Below are 23,218 nucleotides of genomic sequence, written 5' to 3' on the forward strand. Positions count from 1 at the left end.
TACTGCCAATGTTTGTTAATGGAGATTGCATGGCTGTATATGTGATTTTATGCCCCTGTATGTTAGCAATGGGTGTGGCTGAAATAGACGAACCCACTAATTAGAAGGGGTGTCTACATACTTTTGGCCATGCAGTATATATATATATATATTAGCTTGCCATATAAGTAAACTTTTTTTCAAGCAACAATTAAACATGGTCATATTATCTTATATTTTTGCTTACAGCAGGCCAATTCCCTAAACAGAATAATTCCCAGAACACAATAAAAGACTAAACAAAAATTAAAATTTGTGGAACAAATTTACAAGCACAGAAGAAATGGGAAAAACAAATAAGGATGAAAACACTATTACAGCTACCAGCAGTATTACTAGAGCTCTATGGAAACTAGGAATGTTTTGAAGTAATGCTGTTACCATCGCTCAACATCCAGCGCGTGCAGGCAAAGATCTGGGGTGTTAGTGTAACACGATTAGGGCCAATGGCTGTGTATTGTTCGAGCTGCAAACTCAGTGCGGTGAAGCCACACAGATGCAATCGCGCTCATTAACCCCGAAGGGGCGACTTTTTTAAAGCTCTTCTTTCCACCACCTGTTGCCATCTAGATGGTTACCCCCCCCCCCCCCCCCCCCCCGCCCCAAACCTCGACCCCCGCACCGCAAAACACCCCTCGAGCCGTCCGCTGGCCACCAGGGCAGCCCAACCTTCTCATTAGCCCCCAGTCAGGTCTAATGAATTCATTAATCACAACGAGGTCAGGACACAGAGGGCAAGCTTGCCTGGCGGGCAGGATATACGACCACAGGACAGACGGGCGCAACCCCCCCCCCCCCCATCCGCCCCCCAATCCGTCCTCTAACCCCCATCGGCTCACACAGTCCCAGAGCACACCCATCGCATTCGCTGAGCTCAGCCACCAAGAGAGCCACGGCTGGGTGACGTACCTCGAAAGGCATTCATTTTGGGACTTTTCTACTTCCCACATAACTATTTCAGCCATCATTACATTGATCCCAGCCCTAGCCCTTATGGTAATTCCTCATAATTTCCCCCGCGGTGGATTACTACGGAACGGGCTGGGGATTGCAGCCGCCGCCGCCGCCGCCGCGTTGTCAGGCTACGCTAAAGCTGATTTATGTGCATTGTGCGGCTTAGCCCGCATTGTTGAAAGCCCCTTTTTTTTTTTTGCAGGGGGGATCCGGAGAGATAATTCAATCGACGTGAATGTGCAAATCCGGGACGCAGCCGGCTCCGGGAACAAAAAGCGTCTCGGCGCGGCTCTTTCTCCTGTCACCTGTCTCTGCCCGGCGACACGTGCGCGCTGCCCGGAACGCTATTAGCCAGGCCGCCGCGCAGAGACCGCTCTGAAGCCCAACCAGGGGGGTTATAGTAATGAGGCACGGAGGCACGGAGCCGCCGCCGTGCCGGCCGCCGCCCGGGGAGAGGCGAGCCGATACGCAGCCGCCCTGTTTTAAGGGAGGAAACTTTGGGCTTCCTTACCTGCTGTGGCTCCCCCCCCCTTCCCTTCCTAATCCAAAAAACAACCTTCCAAAATCAATTTTCCATGCGCTTTGCTGTCTCTCCGCTCCAGAAATGGAACCCCCCCAGACATGAGTGCTCACACACACACACATGCATACACACACATGCAAACATGCACACGTACCCGCACACATACACACACGCGCACAAACACACACACTCACAGGCACACACACACAGACACACACACACACACCTGAGGAGGACTGTGCCACATTTTCCTTCCATCTCTTCATTCCAAAGAGTCCCTAGGATAGCTGATACCATAGTTTCACATGTGCCCCCTTGTAACCAGAACTCGACCTCAAAAAGACCTGAGGAGGTTTTGTCGAACCGTCATGACTCAAAGTGCCCCTATTTCATTGGTTGGTTTTTAGACATACGGCAATGGCTTTGTAATTATCACACAGATAACATGACATGACATCATTATCACAGAAAACTAAACACAACATGCTTTTTATTAGACAAATAACATACCATGACATCATTATCACAGACATAGCATGACAACGCAATTAAACTGACGTCCACAACGAAATGTGTGCAGTCGTGTGATGTGATGTAGTAATTAGGGAGCTGAAGTGGGTTAATTTTCATTTGGGGCACAGCCATTACACCTTGTGCATGTCCATGATATTTAACATGCAGAGCTTCAATAAAGATCCAGTTACATAAATACAGTACAGTACATGTATGTTAAATACAAGCCTCTGAATGCAAGGTTCTCAGCATCTGAGGACCCAGGAGACACTGCAGCTGTAAAAGGGTAAGTCTAAATGTGTTATAAACTTCACTGGGAATGAATCAGTGCCTTCCATTGATTATTTCTTATATGAGTGTGGCCTGAAAAAATTTAAATAACTGGTGACATGACTAAGGGGAGCAGAGGTGATGATTAGTTCTGACATCACACAAATTACAGTTTGGCTATATTACAGTATATCAGGCAAGGATGACAGTGTATCAATTTCCTCCACACCATCCATAATTTTGAAGCCTGTTCCACAGCTGCCAAACAGAAAAGCCCAATCTTATCACATCTGTCACTTCTTTTAACTTTGAAATATAATCTTGCTACCCTCTCCAAGCCTTACAGACAAACACTAACATGCACCTACACAGCAGCAAGAGAACATTTCACACAAACACACACACACATACTCTCTCTCTCTCCCTCCCTCCCTCCCTTCCTCTCTCTCTCACACACACATACATCACAAATACACTCTCATTCTCTCTTACACAAGCGTGCATGCACACACAATCACACACACATTCTCTCTCATACACACTCTCTCACACACACACAAACACACACACACACGTACACACACAAGCACACATGTATGCATGCACGCACACACACAGACACACAGACACACAGACACACACACACACACACACACACAGCAAGGGCAGGGTGGGAGGGAAAGCTCCAGGATGCTGATGTAATCAGTCTTTGCCCACCATCTTAAGCTGCCCCCCAAAGCACGAGTAATCTGCCACGAACCTGGCATGGGGGCAGCAGCAGATGCTTCATTTCCCACCCTTACCCCCAGACTGCAGCAGCTCTACCCCAGCCCCTCAGCACCCTGCAGGTGAATGTGTCCACACGCTGCGGCTCTGGCACTCTGTGTCGCTCGCGTGTCTCAGCCTCTCCACAGACACGGCCCGACCCTACAGCCCAGCCAACCGTAAAACACTTAACCACCCCGCCCAGCTGGAGAGGGGCACCAGCCGTCTCCTCCACACGAGGCAGAACTGCCCCTCCCAGCTGGAGAGGGGCACTAGCTGTCTCCTCCACACAAGGCAGAACTGCCCCTCCCAGCTGGAGAGGGGCACCGGCCTAGTCTCTTCCATACAGCAGAACTGCCCCTCCCAGCTGGAGAAGGGCACCAGCCCTGTCAAAGGGCTCTTGTAAGCCTGAATTTCACAGGATGGGAGGCTCGCTGGGCCACAGGACAGCAGCCAGAGAAAGTGGCCTTAAGTTAGAGAGCGAGCGAGTGTCCTTCTCTCTCTGAGGGGTGGAGTGAGCGAGCAAGCGAGTGGCCTTCTCTCTCTAAGGGGTGGAGTGAGCAAGCGAGCGAGGGAGCGAGTGGCCTTCTCTCTCTGAGGGGTGGAGTGAGCGAGCAAGCGAGTGGCCTTCTCTCTCTGAGGGTGGAGTTAGAGAGCGAGCGAGAGTCCTTCTCTCTGCGAGAGAGAGAGTGAGCGAGTGGCCTTCTCTCTCTGAGGGGTGGAGTTAGAGAGCGAGCGAGAGTCCTTCTCTCTGCGAGAGAGAGAGTGAGCGAGTGGCCTTCTCTCTCTGAGGGGTGGAGTGAGCGAGCGAGCGAGGGAGCGAGTGGCCTTCTCTCTCTGAGGGGTGGAGTGAGCGAGCAAGCGAGTGGCCTTCTCTCTCTGAGGGGTGGAGTGAGCGAGCGAGCGAGTGGCCTTCTCTCTCTGAGGGTGGAGTTAGAGAGCGAGCGAGAGTCCTTCTCTCTGCGAGAGAGAGAGAGAGTGAGTGAGTGAATGGCCTTCTCTCTCTGTAGGGTGGAGTGAGTGAGCGAGTGAATGGCCTTCTCTCTCTACAGGGTGGAGTGAGAGGGTGAGAGGCAGGGGTAGGTGGGACTGGGCCCTGCAGAGAGAGACTGGCTTTGTGCTCTCCGCCCCGCCGGTAACAGAACAAGCTGTGCCTTCCGCTCACCCAATCCAGCCCTCCACAGGGGAAACTGACCCTCTGAGGGAAATCGATATCTCATACACCAGCGCCCGCGGTGAGGAACTCACCATGGGCTCAAGGGTCAGTGCCACAGGACGGGGGACGTGGTGGGGGGCGGGGGGGGTGGGCGAGTACTCAATACAGCATCCAGCGGCACCGGATAGCCACCGACTCAAAACGATGCAGACCTCACGGAGTCTCGAACGGGTTGGGGCTGTGCTGAGCGAGAGGCGATCGATCCGGGAACGCCATGTGCCCAAACGCTGCCGGACCTCTGTGGCTGAGCGACGGGGAGGCGGTGGAAGCCGCGGCGCTCTCGAACCCGCGCTGTCGGGGATCAAGGACACGCTGAACGCTTCCAAACCCCGGCAACGCCAAAACAGATATGACTGTGGGTATGACCTAGGTCAAATGCCTATTTGTTTTGGATTCAAATACTTTTCTATGCTTTACTGATCTTTTCTGGTGTACTAGAACCAATGAAATACTCTCAAAAAGTGCAAAGCCTGCTTTCTGGTCATACTGGCAATTAATTACACCAGGCCAGATCAATAGAGCACAGAAAAGTATTTGAATCCAAAGCAAATACGTATTTGACTCAGGTCTGATATGTGCACCTAGCAACACATCGACATATTTTACGTCTAAGGAAACAGCCCGTCTTGCGACAATGAGCAACAGTTCACAATCCAAGGTCTTCCTTTTCTTGTGTAAACTACATATTGTGCATGTAAAACGAGCGTAAGGTTATAATGCACAAGGTCGCTTCATAGGCAATATAAATTGTGTGCATTAGTGTACACTGCATTTCGGCAAGTAGCAGGAGCTCTCATCCAGAGGGACTTAAACAGATTACTTCTTTTTTTTTTCTTTTTTTTTTTTACATAAAATCCATTTATAGGGCTGGATATTTACTGAAGCAATTGAGGCTAAGTACCTCGCTCAAGGGTACAATGGCATTGCACCAGCAGAGAATGCAAGAGGCATGACCCCTCAGACAGAAGCCTGGTTCCCTCACCATTACACAACACTCTCCCATAATTCAGCATGTCAGCATTGTGTAGATGTATGAATACTCTCCATAAATGTAGATATATTTCTTCTTGAGCATCAAGAGCCTCTTACATATTCCAAGGTTTATGAATTGCTTGTGTTGATAAACTGACTTTTAATACAGCAAAAAGGGTATGTTTTGCTGTATACTCACTTTGTCCGTACAAGCATGTTTTTAACCTTGGACTACATACGGAGCTCGGAGAAACATTACGACAGAGCACCGTATGTATTCTCAGGTTTAAAGATTGTCAACGCTAACCTTTTCTCTTAGACAGGTGTAGGCCTCCTCTGCATTGATTCAGCTGCTTTCAGTGGTCTTGGGCTTTAAGTTTGAGGTGTGCAGTTCCTGGGGCTTGCCCTATCTGTATGTGATACTTTCAGCTGCAACGTGTGGGCAATTCCAATCAGGTTACACATATTGCAACAGAGAGTTTGTCACATACAGAAAGGGCAAGACTGAAGAACTGAACACCTTAAACGTAAAGCCCAAGGCCCCTGGAAACAGCCAATCAGAGTGGAGGAGGCCTTCCCCCTGTTTGAGAGAAAAGGTTAGTACCGACAATGGCTAGCACTCTGGCTAATTTTTGTATATTGAAGATGGTGGAACCCATATTGTGGCATCATGTGCAAAAAAAAATAGCAAACGTGAGAAAGAACATGTCACACCCTACACGACAGGAACAGAAACTGTTACCCAACCACCTTTAGATTTTTTATTCCATGTTTTTAAAGGCTAAACTTCTTCTTCACAATATTACTCAATCAAATCACTGACAGATGGGAGCACACCAAAAAAATGTAATTTGATTCCAAAAGCAACTTTCCAACAAACGAAGACAAAAAATTCAGTTTAATGATATTTACTGCGCCGGTTATCAATTACCCTGCTGCCTGAACCTGGATCTGATCCAGCGTAAGCGCTCGGAAACGGCGGGGTGTTCAGCTGAACACGCGCCACCTGGGCACCACTAGCAGAGGCGTTCAGCACACTGCTCCTGCGGCGGTTACCGTGCCGACGAGGCCGCGCCTTTCCCAGTTAATGGGCACAACCGGATTAGCTACCCACTCTCGTAACAACAATGATCTCATTTCCTAACTCAATCTGGGCCTGACAGGCCTGAGGCTTATTTATTTATTTATTTACGTGTTGCCTGGACCGGTTTTCTCGAAGGAGAGGCACAAACCGCGGCAAGGCGACAAGGGGGCGGTTTGGCGGAGTCGCCATGGCGAGGGACGGGACTTACTGGCCACTTCCAGCGAGGCATTGCGGCTGACCGCCTCCCCCAGGTAGTTGCGGGCGACGCAGACGTAGACGCCCTCGTCGGGCTTGCTCCGCCTCCCGTGGACGATGCGCAGGAAGAAGAGGGAGCCGCTGGGGAGGAGCATGCGGTGGGAGCGGGGGTCCTCCCGGTCCGTCTCCACCCGCTCCCCGTCCTTGTACCACTCCACCGTGGGGCTGGGGCGACCCTCCGCCTTGCAGTTGAGGGTGGCCGGCTCCCCCTTGGACACGATCAGGTCGGAGGGGTGCTCCACGATCCGGGGGGGCGCATCCTCCAGTCGGGGGCGGGACCCTGCGGGGCGGGGGGGCCGGGGGGGCGGGGGGAGGAAGAGGAGGAGGAGAGACTAAGGTCAGAGGTCACCCTGCTTCCTGCTTCCTGTCCGATCAAAATAAAGGAAAGTCAGCCGGTTCCAAAATTAACTGCGGATGAAATTATCGGGCTGTTCTTGAGATATACGTGAGCCTGCATCATTCATTATCGGCTTACTCAACACAAACCTCCTCCCGAGGAAAATAAATCATATCCTGCTGGTCAACAATACAAAATAAATCTCACAAGCATTTAGAAGATCTGTAGAAAGAATGACAAGGAAAGGGTGTTTTTGTTAATAAGTAACCCTGCTGACTGGGGTACCTAGTGTATGAGAGGTGACTAGCCAGCATAGATGAGTAACCTTATACTTGGTGCTGTAAAACAACAATTGGCTGTGGCTCCTGCAAAGTAATCCTGATACTCTCAGTTCATTTTGTAACAAAATCTAGTAACAGTAAATACAATTGAAGAAAAGCACAGACCAGTTACTATGGCACATGGGGAAATTAGCAAATACACTAAACTGCAAAAATCTGCAGTGAAGCTTGGTGGAGGTGTGAAATCCTGCCAGAGTTTAATTTCTGAACATTACCTAACACTCTGAAATGGCCGACAATGCACTGCCAGCGGACTCGATGACAAAGGCTGCATTGCTTTCAGTGAAAGGGAAAAAAATCCTGTACATCACAAAGTGTATCTATGCCAGCATAAAGGGATGCTAAAACATAGTAGAGGGTCAAATAAGACCCAAGATGCAGTGCTTGAGTCTATGACACAAAGCATTTTGTATATGCAAAAAGTTATACTGTAATAAATATATTGTCATACATACATCCATAGTAAAAAACCTATACAATTATGATGATGATGATGATGATGACAACACTATTATTATTATTATTAGCAGTATTAGTAGTAGTAGATAGTAGTATCATTATTATTACAGTAGTAATGATGGACTGTGGCTGGAGAATGTAAGTGGTGCTGGAAACACAGACTGTAGTCTAAGCTGAGAGGATGTGCCTCAGCAGGCATTGTGGGGACCTGGTGGTGTACAGCGCATCTGCTCTGGCCATCTGCAGCCGCAGGTACTGAGATAGTGCTGACTCTCCTGAGACCGGCCCGCTGATCCTCCTCAAGGACACGCAGGCCCCCCAAGCCTCATATTCAACGCGGGGACATCCAAACCGACCCAACAAGACCCAGACTGGCTCTGCAGTCACTCTGAAAATAACCTCGGCACTCTACAGCTGCCATAGGGGAGAGACGGACGAGAGGAAAAAAAAGATACTGCCACGAACAGAAGGCGGAGAATTGGTAACGTTATTTTATTTCAACCTTAACGGACTGTAAAATGTGTGACTGGATGCGTTAAAGCCTTCCAGGGAAGACTAGGGACGGAATTTAAAAACTGAGCCGGTATGAGCAGTCCTTCCTCTGGGCTGCGGCCGGGATCTGCTTCGGAATTAAGCTCTATAACGGTGATGAAATACGAGCGGAACAGATGTCCGCAGTGGCGAGAAATTACACAGAGTCTGGGAGAGAACCAACCAGTGAGGGACAGAATGCAATAATCCCACCTCTGAGAGACAAACTAATAGTCAGGAACAACACAAACAGAAGCACAATGGTGCTGAAGTGTGGGCTTGTGAGTTTGTGTGTGTATGGAGTGTGTGTGTGACGTGTGTGTGTGTGTGTGTGTGTGTGTGTGCCTGTGGGCGTGCGTGTGTGTGTGTGTGTGTGTGTGTGTGTGTGTGTGTGGGCATGTGTGTGTGCGTGTGTGTGTGTGTGTGTGTGTGCTTGTGGGCGTGTGTGTGTGTGCGTGTGTGTGTGTGGGCATGTGTGTGTGCGTGTGTGTGTGTGTGTGTGTGCGCATGCTGGGGGCAGGAGCCTTTGTAAGTAGGAACTAAAAATAAGCAATAAAATCTTTGGCGAGGACAGTACTGACAATGGCTCTCTCTCTCAATTTACTCCTTTCCATTTTAACTTTTCTTTTTTATGTTAAAAAACCTCTTTTGAATGTCTGTTAAAAATCTCTGCATTCTACACATCCACGCCTGCCTGAAATGAAGACAGAAGAGCAGGTTTAAATAACCCAGCATGATAAAGAACCAGTGCTGAAGAAGCATTACATCACACCGCACTCACTCACTGAGTCAGAGTGGGGTCGGGGAGGGGGGAGGGGGGAGGTGGGGGGGGGCCTACACCCCCAGCCTGGGCGAACCCCAGGAATGACAGTAACCCTCGATACTTCTGCCACAAAGAGCTGCAACAGCAGGCTTTTACCTTCTAACCTTCTAGACTCATATCCATTTCAGAGAAAACACAAACATGGCTTTAGTGTCATGTACCGCATTCGCGTAATGTACGTCACGCTCAATGACCAGCAATCAATAGATATACTAGTCAGGAGCGAGGAGAACTTGTTTCCTGGAAATAGACCACAGCATCCGTCCACCTGCTAGCCGTTAGGTTAGGTCATCCGCTTTACACAGACAAGCTCATGTTCACCACCAACTCCACCCTGCATGAGTCTTTCACCCTTACAGGAGCAAGAGGCGCAAATCCCAATGTGGACATTACTGTAAATAAAGATTCACCTGGTGCACAGGACTGTGACAGTACACGTTTTTATTTTATTTTTATAAATGTGACTTTGGTGCTTTGGTACAAATGGCAGCCATCTAGCTAACTACTAACCGGGTGCAGCTGTGCTTTGCTATTTTGCAGATCGGATGAATACCTGATGCTATGTGGAATAAAGCCAAATGCTCCTCATCATATCTGGATAATGGCTGACTGTCTTTGACCTTGTCCTTTTTCCCTGGTGTGGTGATCTAGGGGTCAAGTGTCAGAGTTAAATCATTCATAATTTCCACAGCAACAGGTGCCAAGATCCTTGAAGAGGCTATGGATCAGTTAAATGCTATTTTTATGGAACACAGTACAGGTATAGTTTTTTTTTGAGGCATTCAATCTCCCTTTATTTTCCAGGTCTTCGGGCACTGCATGTGGATGGTGGAACTTATATGACTTCTGCTCTAGTTCTAGTGGTGTGCGCTTGCCTTGCGCAGAGCACTTCCGAAAGCTGCCTTTGGCTAAAGGCATCTACCAAATTACTATTTACAATGCAGTAAATTAGTCATCATTTAGTTGATGCCTTTGGCCAAACAGTACAAAATCTAATGTGCTACTGTAGAACAGCGATGGTCAACAGCGAGCCCCGGGGTGCATTTTTTTATTGGCAGAGCTTCAGAATCGATCTGCGGGTAAACAAAAGAGGAAATGGTGGAGAGAGGGAAGGAGAAGAGGGGGAGTGAGGAACGAGCGCGCGAGACACCGCAGCCACAAACGACAAATAAAAAAATATCGGAAAATGCCAGTTCCCTTTCATTTTTATCCTTCACCTGCAATTATTAATGAACCTCTTACCCAGGGGCACTGAGCCACCTGAAGGGCCAGGCGTCTGCGTGAGCCGGAACTTAATTAGAAAGTTTTCTCAATCCTTTTCTGCTCATGCTAATTCTGCTAATGCCCGGTGGTTAGCAGTGAAGGGCAGATCAGAGGCCCAGTTTATCACCTCTGTCCCAGCCTAACCCTAGTCAGTGCTTTTCAGACCTGTCTCCTCCCCTCATTTGCTGGTCCCTGGGAATTGATTTGCAAATGTGACCTTACTTTCTCCAAGTTTAATTGGGGAGTAAAAAAATAAAGGTTGGATGTCTCAGCGCTACCCAGTCCTATTGCCTGCCATCGCTGACAACAAAGGGGTACTTGCAAGGCAAGAGAGAAACTCAAGGCCATAAAGCAATAAAGCATTTATGGCTGCTCTGAGGAAAAGAGATGCCCACTATTTATGAACAAATAATTATCAGACAGCTCCTTTTTGCCCGTTTCTTCGCTGGAGGTCTGTGTGACTAGGGAGAAAGGAATGGGTCCTTTCAACGGATTAACGAAATCAGTCAACCGCCACATTCTGCGGCTCCAAACATAACACCGACGCCCGTGGCTCATAAAGCAGCTTTTGGTGAATTCGGACCACATCTGCGCATGGAAATTAGGCAACAGCACAGCGTGCGGCACACTCCGGAGCGCTCAGTCAGGTTTTTACAACCGCGTTTATGGGAGAGGAAACCGCTTATCGTCACTGCAGTTAGCGGGAAGCGCATTCGCCGGCGTAACATTACCGCCACAACATTCTGTAAAAGATTACAGCCCGTTCGCCCTCAAAAACTGTCCTGATATGACAAAGAGAGAAGCTAGAGACAATTATTTTCTCCATAAAAAAGGAAAGACTGGAATGTGTCAAAAGCGCTTTAAATTTGAACGCACTCATGTAAATAACAAGACAGAAGAACAGGGAACTTATGCAGTTTTCAAAGGATTAGAGATGAAGTGCATACTGTTGGCCTAATGGCCCTTTGGCCAGGCAGACCTAACCCCAAAAGGCTGATCCCTCCGTGCTGTGTCATAAACATCCACCTCATTATCGTCAAATAAAAGACAAGAGCATCTACGTCCCTACTGTCGAGACAACACAAACAGGTCTTCAAACAAGCCAGCTGTGTGGCTCCAAAGCCAGTGGCTCCATGTGAACAGTATCGATTTTCCCTTCAAAAAGTGAGGGCCGCAGGAGAAGGGCGAGAGCATTTTTTTTGAATGGCTCAGCACGTTCAAATCGGTCGCTGGGCAGTTCCTTTCGCCGTCCGCGGGCTCCGCACCGCGAAAAAGCCGCGCCGCGCCGCGGCCGGGGAGAGGGCGTCGCGGAATTAAAGACCCATAAGCCCCTCAGACAGGATATCCTGTCATGCTGCGGGTAAGCACTTTGGATGCAGCTCAAACAACCGGCCGAAAAAAGGGAAGCCATCAGCCAGAGAGACAGAAAAGCCGTTTATATGCCCCAACCGGCGGTCGGCCCGCCCGATATTACTTTATGTAGCATTAGCGCAGATTTCCACGCTCGGCGGGACTCTGTTGTGCTTTGGAGGGTCAAAAGTACAGCGTGTTTACCAGCACCGCTCCACTTAGGCTATTTCAACAACACCGTGAATCACGCTCGAATGAAAGCGAAGCAAGATCCCACCTCCATCCTCCCTCATAAAAACTGCAATTTGAAGGATGCCATCTGTGGAAGAAAAAAAAAAAATATACACTCTGAATTCAGCCATCAGGTTATTACTTAATGGATCAGCGGACAATGGCCTCGCCCACAGAGACCTACAAGCTCACAGTCCGTACAGCATCCTTTCATGCGGCAGGCCATTTGGGGAAGCAGTTTAACAGAGAGAGATACTGCAGTGGTGGAACAGGAGCCTAAGCCGCTGCCTCTGCGACGCACTGCCACTGCGGATGTTACCGCGAGGGGCTTCGGGGAAGAGAGAGGGGAAAACGGCGGCCATGTTGCTCACTGCAGCGCAGCTGGACGGCAGCATCTGCACACCTGCAGCAGGGTCACAGCATGCAGCGAATGGGCGGAGCAGATTAGGGAAACACATGCACACACACACACACACACACACACACACGCACAGGCAAACGTGATTGACCACTCATACACACGCACACACATATGCACACACACATGCTTAGATCAGTCCTTTGAGGTCAGCATCCACACTGACTGCAGACCCCTGCAGAGCCTGTTAGAGGGCGTGGCTCAGCAACAGAAAAGGGGAACCAATGAACACGCCTGAAGGAGCTAGGCTGCTGCATGAGGGTACACGGTGAAAGGAGAAGAGACGTCCCACATTATCAGAGCGCTGTGCTGATGTCCATTAATAACACATTTTTAAACCTGCTTTGGGAAGCACGCCTCCTGCAGCGTTGGGGGACTATTCCGTAAAATAAAGACTAAAAGACATTTGTCTAAAACGTAATATCAATTATAAATAGATTCTTTGCCTTACTGTCATTGGCATGTACATGGGGGGAGGAAGGGGGGGGGGGTGTTGGGGCACTTGAAAAAAGACCTTGAACCCATTGCATTTGACAATATAAAAATGGAAATCAAGCCTGGAGGCATAGAGCATATAATCTATACTTCCATATTTCATACTCTGTGTTTCCACAAAGGCAGACATAATGTGCATTCATTTTAATTCATCTTTAATTTGCACTCGTCGTCACCAGGATAAATCTGTATGACAAATGGCCTATTAATTTTGTCCACCAATAACAGCCTACATAATCTCAACAACATGATCCACTGGGAGGAGGTGACAAATGATGACTGATTAATTCCATTTACAAAATCAGACACTGTCTTCAAGATAACAGGTCCTTAAGGAAATTTAGAGTGATTAGGAGCCACTGATATATACATATTATATTTTGGATAGATTAATATTTTAATATTATCTGGCTAACAAAGACCGAATGGCAATAACGTAACATATTTATTCTGCGAGCAAAAAACTTCCTCCATGGACCACACGTTCACTGTAAACACTGGCTCACACTAGAAAGAGTTCTTCACTTACTTGTACCTTCCAGGAAAATAATATCAATTAGGCTAACGGAAAACGATGGATAAGATGAAAATGGAAAAGAACATAAATCTTAATTAGTTTTGATAATTAAAAACCATTATGATAGAAGTTTAAATTTTAAATAATTAAAATGGTTCCTTGCATTTGGACTGTCAGTGATGCAAGCGTCCTCTACACATGCCTCTACACATCTCCACCTTTTGGTTTACCTTTTTATCTTTGATTTAAATCGTTTTCTGGATACTCAGTTATATTTATCAGCTTGTCTGTTCACTGTGAGGTCCTCTGTCAGTTCAAGAGAACACATTGAAAAATGCAACTGATTGGAAAGTTTTCTTGGTGCAGCCTCTTCACCAACCCCTCCAAAGCAAGAACAGCAAGAATAAAAGATAACCAAACTTGTATGACATTAATGGTGGACAAAACAATAGTTTAGCTTGGGCGTTTATTGAGACAAGTAAAGTTGGTTGTTGGTTGTAATATATACTGTGATGATGGATGAGAATGAACATGGATGCAGGGAATGCTAATACTCCTCATCCCTCAGATCTCTGTCCATCATTATAATGGAGAGAGAAAGATTCTGAAAAGCTCATACTTTCACACACACACACAGAAGGACATCAACCTAACACAAGCATGCTTACACACATGAGCACGCATACAAGTAGACACACACATTCATGCACCCATTCTATAGCTAAAACACAAATTGTATTCTACCATTTCAAATGATAAATTCATTAAAGCTAAGGTTTAGCAAAAACAAGAACTTGCAATGATACGCATCTCTGGGGTACTGACAGCCACGGCATTATCCCAAAGAAATATTAACTACAACTCCGCATGAGCTCCTGGGTAAAATCCTTTCCAAAATGTTCTATCCTTTGATCGGCTGACCAGCAGGCAGTTTCAGGCAACTTGACTTTCGTCTGTCATTGGAAAGGGGGATATATAAATGTGGAATTTATTCTTTCAAAAGCGGGGAATGTCTTTTCATTCCCCATGCTACATACCGTAAGGTATTGTAACGACACTAGCAGCAGCACACCGCTATTTTCTGACTTGTTCCGGACGTGGCAAGGCTACTTCCATGGTGGACATCATTTAGTGGTTGATCAGGCTCCTCACCACTTAGGCTGCTGAGAAGTACAGTGTGCAACCTAGCAACCATATCCACTAAATACGTTTGTTCATTTGGCTTACGTGAGACGTGGAGCTCATTTGCATACCAATGGGGCACCCACACCATCCTGTAAACCAGGGACAGGGCCGGTGAAAGAGAAGCAGTTTTCGAAGTCGTTAGATTTTCTTTTGCTCACGATAACTGTCAGATAGTTAATAGAACACACACCTCTAGTATAACGTGAGAATTAGAAGATTCAAGATCAGGCTTTAAGAGATGACAGCGCTTTTGTGTTTCATTTTAACGCAGTGATTATTATCTTTTCATCTCACATGCAATTTGTATGCAAGCTTATTGCCATCTCTACACTGTTTCCAGTACTTTTTTTTTTTTTACCCTTTTGTGTTTTTCCTCAGAAGGGAGCATGCTTATTTCCTAAGTGTTCAATGAGCTTTTAAATAAGACTAACAAGAAATCATGCCCCCAAGCACTTTGACTTGAGCGGAAGAAGCACAAAGTGTGGATCTGTTTACCTCACTTAGGTAACGGGAGGAGAAGCCAGTCAATAATAAACAGAAGTTGTCAAATTCACAGCCTTTAATAAGGAATGCGTGCAAGGCATTGCTGCTGGAATTTGAACTTTTCCCGACAGACGCATGAGAGCATGCTTGCAGGTCCAGTGCAGGGAAAGCAGCCCAGATACACGCTGATGCACTCATGCAGAGAATAAGGGCTAATGGCTGCATATCGCATGTACAGACATTGCCGTGATGTTTTTGGCTTCCAGCTTGGATGACTAACATGTCTCTCCTAAAGCCTGCTAGGCAGAGCTGTTTCCACTCAACTTCCAATGGACAGGATTTGCAGTGGAGCTATGAGTCTTGAAAATGAATTTTAAAAGCTCAGTTGGAAAAAATGAGCATCCAGCATTTTGAACATCCATCCATCCATTATCTATACATGGTTATTCCTGGTCAGGATCGCGGGGGGTTGCTAAAGCCTATCCCAGAATTCATTGGGCGAGAAGCAGGAATACATCCTAAACAGGTTGCCAATCTATCGCAGGGCCATTTCATACACTAATGGGCAATTTAGGGTCTCCAATTAGCCTACTTTTAGTCTCCAATTAGCCTGTCTTTGGAACATGGGAGGAAACCAGAGTACCCGGAGGAAACCCACACAGACATGGGGAGAAAATATCAACTCCACACAAAAAAACCAGGCCAAGATTCAAACCCAGAACCTTCTTGCTGTGAGGTGACAATGCTGAATTTTGACCTTATATATATATATATATATATATATATATATAAGAAATCTTTAAACAGAGCTTCTGCTTCTGAATGTGCATGGTCAGCACAGTTTTAAATTTCAGAGTTAACTGCTGTCTTCAGACTACTGCAGAGACATCTGGTGAGAGAGGAGCAGTGCCAACTCAGAGGCTTTCATTAGTTTCCGAAGGCCGTATACTGTAGGCTATGTGCTATGACAAAAGGACAGGAAGTCATACTCAAAGAAAATGTTTACTTCCTCGTCCGCTTACTTCTGCCATTGGTCACAAGCAAGAAGCTTCAACCGTAACCCAAACCATAACCTCCTGACTGAATACAGAACCATGATGAGGTGGCATGGCATGCCGTATTCTTTGGCTACTCTACCCATGGTATCAATGTATCCATTAAAGTACAAAATAATTTGCTGACATTGCGATAAAAAAATATTCCTTAGCTCCAGTTCCATGGAGGAAGTTTATCCAAGTTGACCCCCCACAAGAATGGGGTTGGGGAGGGAGCGACCGGCTGAACCTGTGCCTTTGCTGGGAGCCTCCTGTCATGGGGGACAGCCGAACCCTTAAAACCCCAGCGGAACTAACGCGGGGCCATTAAGCTGTCTGCAGCCAGAGGGCCCATCCAGCAGCCCCACAGATTAATGGCCCTGGCATTGTGAGGGCCCCTTTCACCTCAAACAGCCACATCTCACTGGCGGAGGGTGGGGCAGGGGTGATAAACTTCTCCTGGCCGCTGCTATATCAGAAAGGAGGCCACTCTACAAATTGGCTGCCATTGGAAAGCTGGAAAGATAATATGCCAAAAGGACAATAACCATAAAAAATAAGTACAAAGGTAAGGGCACTTTTGCTAGGAAAAGAAAAAGCAGATGTAGGGTTTGAAGCACACATTACTTTTTTGGTGCACAGTATATATTAGCACACCAAAAAATAATAATAGTCTTACTTCCACAGTTTTTTTATTTCATTTTTTTTAACACAGCATGCTGACAGTTAAAAGGAGATTTTAAATTACACCATGCCGTAGACGTTCCATCTTAGCCTGGGAACATCAATTGACCAATCACGTAGCGGGCAGGACACATCTCTTGAAAGTCCTTCTAACAAAGTGACAGCCATGCCTGAGAAACATGAGGACAGTTGTCACCGGGGGCATCTTCTGCCAAGAACGATTTTCACAGTTTTAATTGGCTCACTAAAGTAAGGCATATTATCACTGAAATACAGCGGATATGAAATTTACAGGTGGACAATGTCTATAAGGAAAAAAAAAACATTAATTACGACAACACAAGCACATTCCTGACCCCAAATTAATAATAACCAAGCTATTTTCCCATTGTAAGCACAGCTTAGCATGCTACATTAACCACAGAGGTTACAGCCTCACTTCTGATGACTTCGATTTCATGGTAGCCATTTCAATACATTCACTCATTTTGAGCAAGAACTAGATAGCCTGCTGACACACAATCTGGGAAAAATTAGACTAAATGGGCCTCTCTGTTTTGCCACTTATATTCTTTTCATGTTGGGCAAACTTACCCTAGCAACAGTAACCATGGTGGAGTCCTACTGTATGTGGAGGTAGACCGAGAGCACAAATCCACTTCTATTCAAAAATGACATAATGAAGAGGCTCTCAGTGCAAAAATAAAAAATTAACCGGGCATATATTCAAATAGCCATCAATAGGCCCACTGGAAGAAAGGAGCTCAATTTAAAACCACTGTGCTCACCAGAATTCAAAGGTCGGTGGCAAACATGCTACCACAGAGTTCTCACATATGGAAATGGCTGAATATCTAACAGAATTATTTTGGAGGTTCTACGGCTGTGTAACTTTAGATAAAACTGTTTAGGATTTAATTGAGCTTTATTTCCTCGGTGAGGAATAAAATCTGGACAATGCTAGCAGCCCTGAAGGGAGGTACATAATAAATCGTTACCCAGGGAGGGAGAATATAAGTCAGCAGGGTTGTCCCCATTTTCATAATCCACCAGAGACCCCTCTGTTCCACTGGGCACCGGCAGTTGGCTTGTGCCAACTGTGCATTAAGCACCCTCCTCTAGCACAATGACCTCACAGCTCGACTTCAGTTTGGAGAGAAGCAGTGGCTGGTAGAACTAGCTTTAGACAGGGGGGCACGTGCTAGCCTGTGTTCTCTTGAACTGACAGAGGATCTCACAGTGAACAGGCAAGCTGATAAATATAACTGAGTATCCAGAAAACGATTTAAATCAAAGATAAAAGGTAAACCAAAAGGTGGAGATGTGTAGAGGCATGTGTAGAGGACGCTTGCATCACTGACAGTCCAAATGCAAGGAACCATTTGCAACTTTTACACTCCGTCTTTGAGAAATTATGAGATTTTAGACCTGGGCCATGAAGTGAAGACTCCATTGGCATGAGATATGATCACGTCATTGCTATTAACTAGCTCTAAACTGACCCACATTCATAAGCATATCAGGATGTGACATGGACTGAATGTTTCACTGAGTCACCTCTGTGACATCACCATTCCATGGCTAAAGATCCACGGTTAAAAACTGCTTTTTAAGTAATAGCATGCCCGTGTGGATTGCAATCATGGCCGTGAGAAGCCCCAAGACATTCCAGTGATTCCAAGCACAAAATAATTAGTGCAATAGTTTTTGTTTAAAAAAAACAAAAACAGATACCAGACTTCCTCAAACAAAATCTCAAATCTTCCAAGAGAATGTATTTTTGACAGCAGAGGTTTGAACGGCATGTTTATGACTCATTAAAACAACAAAACAATTCAGCAGTATCTATTTTCCATGGAAGCATTCATCATCTATTCTTGAATGCATACAGAATGTGTATAAATCTAAATTATTAGGATGAAAGTATGCTTGACTTTGATTGAAACATAGCTCCTGTGACATTTCTTCTTGAAGGCAAATAAGAGAAAACTGAAAGCATTATTTATGGCCATTTAAAATAAAGCTAGTCAAGCTATCTTTTAGCGAGCTACAGACACAGTCCACCTCAAGATCCAGTCTTTCAAAAGTGACCTCTACAGTATACAGTATACCACTACATAGTATCCCTACCCATCCAACATCAGCGACAGTAGGCTACTCTAGTTCAGTAACAGGAACATGCAAGCACTGCCGAAGGTGACGATACTATCTTCAACCAACAAGATCAGCAAGATACAGTATTTCTCGATATGCAGTGTGGAGAGCGAGGTCTGTGGTCCAGAGCCTACCGCAGTTATACACTGCTTCTCGCACTGAAATAAAAATCAATCTGGTCAAATGTGAACCTCTCTTGTGTAAACTACAGGGTTGTGTGGGTGCAGGCTTTTGTTTCAACCAAGCAGTAACACATCTAATTCTACTAATCAAGATGCTTAGCAAAGACTCTAGTGGTTGATTGGTAGATTCTGGTGCTTAACTGTTTGATTGGAACGAAAGCCTGCACCCACAGCGGCACCTTTCAGGTCAAGATTGAGGATCCCTGTTTTGGTTGCTGTCCGATCAATTTGGCACGACAAGAATTTTTTTACTCCAAACATATGGTGCTTTACAAAGTACTGCATTGTCAAAACATCTTAGACAACTGGACGACGAGTATTAACCGAGATAACATGAAAATGATGATTATCAGGACAGCTGTTACCATATGTTCTTCACTATGTATTATACCCAGACAAGATTAGTGAATCCTGAAATTGACACACGATTCCCAGAACTGTAAACAAGAAAGGAGCCTCTCAGATAGTATATCTGGGTGTCGCGATTCACGTATCTACAGTTGACTCCCAAGAACCGTTGCGGAACCTCAGCCTATAGGAAAGGTCGAAGCCCTGTCAAAAACATCCAGTCAGCGCACCAGTGTGGTAGACAATCCCGGCGTCAACTGCCGTACTATTGTGTGCATGCGCGCGAGCACTTGTTTGTACTTGTGGTGGTTTAAACTGTTCTCATAAGAAGGAAAAACAATGAATGAATATTTGGAAAGGGGTGAGTGCGCAGATAGCATTTGCTGCATTTTAATGAATGTGTAAGATTTAATGGCTAATAATCGGATGCTGTCTTGCATTGCGTGGCACCGACGACATCTGAAGTAGGCTGACGGAGTGTTTCACTACATTGACTTAAAACTTCGTATCAGTGGTCGCTTTCAGTTCTCGCTTACTCAAGCATCGCACTCAACACAGAAAACGACCAAGGTCTGTCGCTTCCAAGTAAAGCAACGGACCTGCGTTTCCACGTTCATGTCGCAAAAAACAAGTTATGCTCGCATCACTCAATCATGTCATAGTCTAAACTATGATTTGTTCACAATTAAGTGAACACGTTATCCCTTTTTCATGTTTTTTTTAACGATGGGGTCTTCCCGATAGGTGTAGCCTAGGCTATACGTATCATTCAGGTTTTCCTCTCTGAAAATACTATATCTTTGCAAAGCGAACCCATCCGCGACATTTGCGTGCGATTTGACAGCAGATGTCCCATTCCTGTGATCGAAATTATGGTCCAATAAACTATGCTAAAGGGGCATAGCACACTGTACACTTAAACCTGAAGTTAATACTCATTTTAAAACAGAGTTTACCAATACTCTCGATGCTAGGAATTTAGACAGCCCTTCGCTCTATAACAGTATCCGCGGTATGCGACCAAACATTCTTCTCCAGTTATTTCTGCACAGCCTGTTCGTGTATTATTGAAATATAAAACTCGACAGTGTTGTGTAAAGTGAAGCGTTCTTTCAGCATATTTAAGCCACCGAAAATTTTTAAACAGTTTCTAATATGAAATCGCAGGAAGCGTGACCTGGCATGTGCCGTACTGTCAATTTAATTAATTCCCATATGGCACCCGTCTGCTTTGAGAATATAACCCGAACCGACTGTGGATGATATGACATTTCCTTTCAGCAATTTAAATAAACCTAACCGGGCCACAAATGCTCTCAATTAAACGCATAGTTAAAAGTCATCTCACACTGTGGAACAAAAACAAATAAACATCCATGTATATAACTTCCAGTCTTTCATTTCTGCGCTTGTATATAAACTTAAGTGCAACGTCTTGCTGCCATAAATATTAGTTGGATGCAGTGATGCATTTTCCAAACTAAAGAAAATAGAATCATGCGGTTTGGCGTCATACGCAGCATCTTTCGTATCAGTTGAACTTACCGAAAGCAGAGTAGATGAGTGCACAAACAACAGGTATGGCACTGGAGGTGAGTATGAGTCTCATTGTATGCTCTTGGTTTTGGAGTGTTTTGTTTTCTGATGAATACTTTGAATTCCCAAAAATGTCTTTCGTCTTTTTTATCCAACTTACGTGGAAAAAATAAAATCCAGATTTAGTAGGAAGAGATAGCCATAGAACTATTCACACCTAAAGCTATGATCATTTTTATACACAAACCCACACAGCCGAACTTTGGAAACTCCAAAACATCGAGTCAGTTTCGGAGGCATAGAGTCCCAGAATCACATCGGCTCCAAACGTGCAGCACGCATAGACATCCTACAAATGCATTTCCTTTTGGTCGCATATTCCCCTCGTACTTTATTAACATGAAATCAAAGTAGTCGGCTCGTACTGCGCTTCAAATATTTTCTGCTGATCTAGATGAGTTGTAGGCATTCGTTGCAGTCTTGGATGTTGAATTGACACTACATATCCGAGCAGAGATTGCGAGTGAGTGAATTGGGTTGACTTTCGGCCTCCGTACTCTCGCTCGCCCGTTCGATCGTTCCTGATTTGAATGAACATCGCCACGAGACCCCACTCACGAGCGTCAATAGCACCAGATCATAAAGCCCACCCCCTGATTGCCTTTGCCAGAGCAAGCATTGGTTTTTTAAAGAGACAGTGGTTTGATGCACGGAGAACCTGTAGTGCAGAGCGGCAGTTTTTACTACTGATATTCCTCTGTTTTCATTTTCATTTTCAGTTACATTTCACTAGTTGCAATGACTTAAAAAATAAGAAATATCAAGTCAGAAGCACATTCAAAAACAACCTGAAGCGCAAAACGCAAACATGCAACAAGAAAAGAATAATCAGAGGCCCCGGAGTGCAACATGCAAACACACATGAACTAGTGCGACTGAGGCACAAGCGCAACATATAAAATAGAAAGGTGGCGTGGCGTTCAGTATGTTTGTGTGTTTCACTTCAGGACAGAGTTTCTGCGTTTTGCATTTGAGAGCCCGATATGCACTGCTTTGAAAGCAATTAAGACTACAGACGTATATTTATTTGATGGCTGTCCAGCTGAGAACACCTGCTTGCTATTGTATTCATTCGATCACAAATCCATTGATATTCAGTAAGAGACTGTTTTCTAAATGTTGCTTATTTGAATTTTACTACATTTTAGTACTATCTGGCGATTGGCATTATTTTACAGAGTTTCTCATGAGCTCATTAAGCTATTGTTACCAAATTAACAAGCTAGTGTGAAAACAAGTCAGCAAAAGGGCAAATATTTTTGCCTCTTATTTACATTTAACCCATTTAGGAGTAGCTAATTCGAGTAGGCTTTATCCAGTATTTATACTCTGTATCTGCAAAACAACAGTTTTAATATATGAATTTGTCTTTTGCATAATTGTCCACTAGTTAGTTATCAGGTAACTACATGAGTGATATAGTTTTACATCTCCTTTGTGACTTGAGTGTGAAAATATGTGGCTCATGTGTGAGTGTATCGGAGGAGTGTACATTTCTGTAGCCACGATATACATTTTATCTGCTGTAGATACAATACATTACAGGTGGTACAGACATTTTTCTTTGGATTATGTTTCTGTTCAAGTGTTCCCTACTCCTCCAGAAAATGATACAAGACCACATCAACTTGTGTACCTCAGATCAATGGCCCTCCTTCTTTGAGGAACTCAACAATGCCCTGGTTATACCACTTTTGAGAATATACAGCATATTATCAGTGGAAAATATATCAATGGAGTTGTCGTTAGAATCCAAATAATTTGGACCTATTTTTGCAGGTATGCTTTCAGAAAAATGGAAAAATAAATGTGGGTCTTCATTAAATGGTTTCAGTTGTCAATTTGATGAGTTGTTAATTGCTCATATTTATTGGAGTGACTTTGATGGGTGCTTAAGTGCCTCATTAGGCAGGGGTGACTATGTAGGTGATGAGAAGATTTATATGAGTGAATATCAAATTTAGTATAAATAAAGACAAAAATACATGATGAACTAGCATTCCCTGTCTATCAAGAAAATTTGCTCTGTGATATGGTGAGTCTAATCAAAGCAGTGTGTATGTGTGCGTGTGTGTGTATGTGTGTGCGTTTTGTGTGTGTATGTGTGTGCGTGTGTGTGTGTGTGTACCTTGGCTAGTTTGCACCACATTTGCTTTCTCCATGATCACTATCATGTCTCTGAATCATGAAAAATGT

The 23,218-nt window shown here is 45.3% G+C and overlaps 1 protein-coding gene across 1 annotated transcript in view; it reads right to left on the reverse strand.

Annotated features, from left to right (window-relative positions):
• Positions 1-21,749, reverse strand: part of LOC118208890 (roundabout homolog 2-like) — a 73,966-nt gene extending 52,217 nt beyond the window's left edge. Inside the window, exons 1-2 of the mRNA XM_035383855.1 lie at positions 20,972-21,749; positions 6,545-6,871 (exon numbers count right to left, since the gene is read on the reverse strand). Coding sequence (XP_035239746.1) covers positions 6,545-6,871; positions 20,972-21,035 — 391 coding nt within the window. The 5' untranslated portion in view covers positions 21,036-21,749. The remainder of the gene's footprint in view (positions 1-6,544; positions 6,872-20,971) is intronic.
• Positions 21,750-23,218: the final 1,469 nt, after the last annotated feature.

The sequence above is a fragment of the Anguilla anguilla genome, chromosome 12 (genome assembly GCF_013347855.1).
Source record: "Anguilla anguilla isolate fAngAng1 chromosome 12, fAngAng1.pri, whole genome shotgun sequence".
Classification (NCBI taxonomy): Eukaryota; Metazoa; Chordata; class Actinopteri; order Anguilliformes; family Anguillidae; genus Anguilla; species Anguilla anguilla.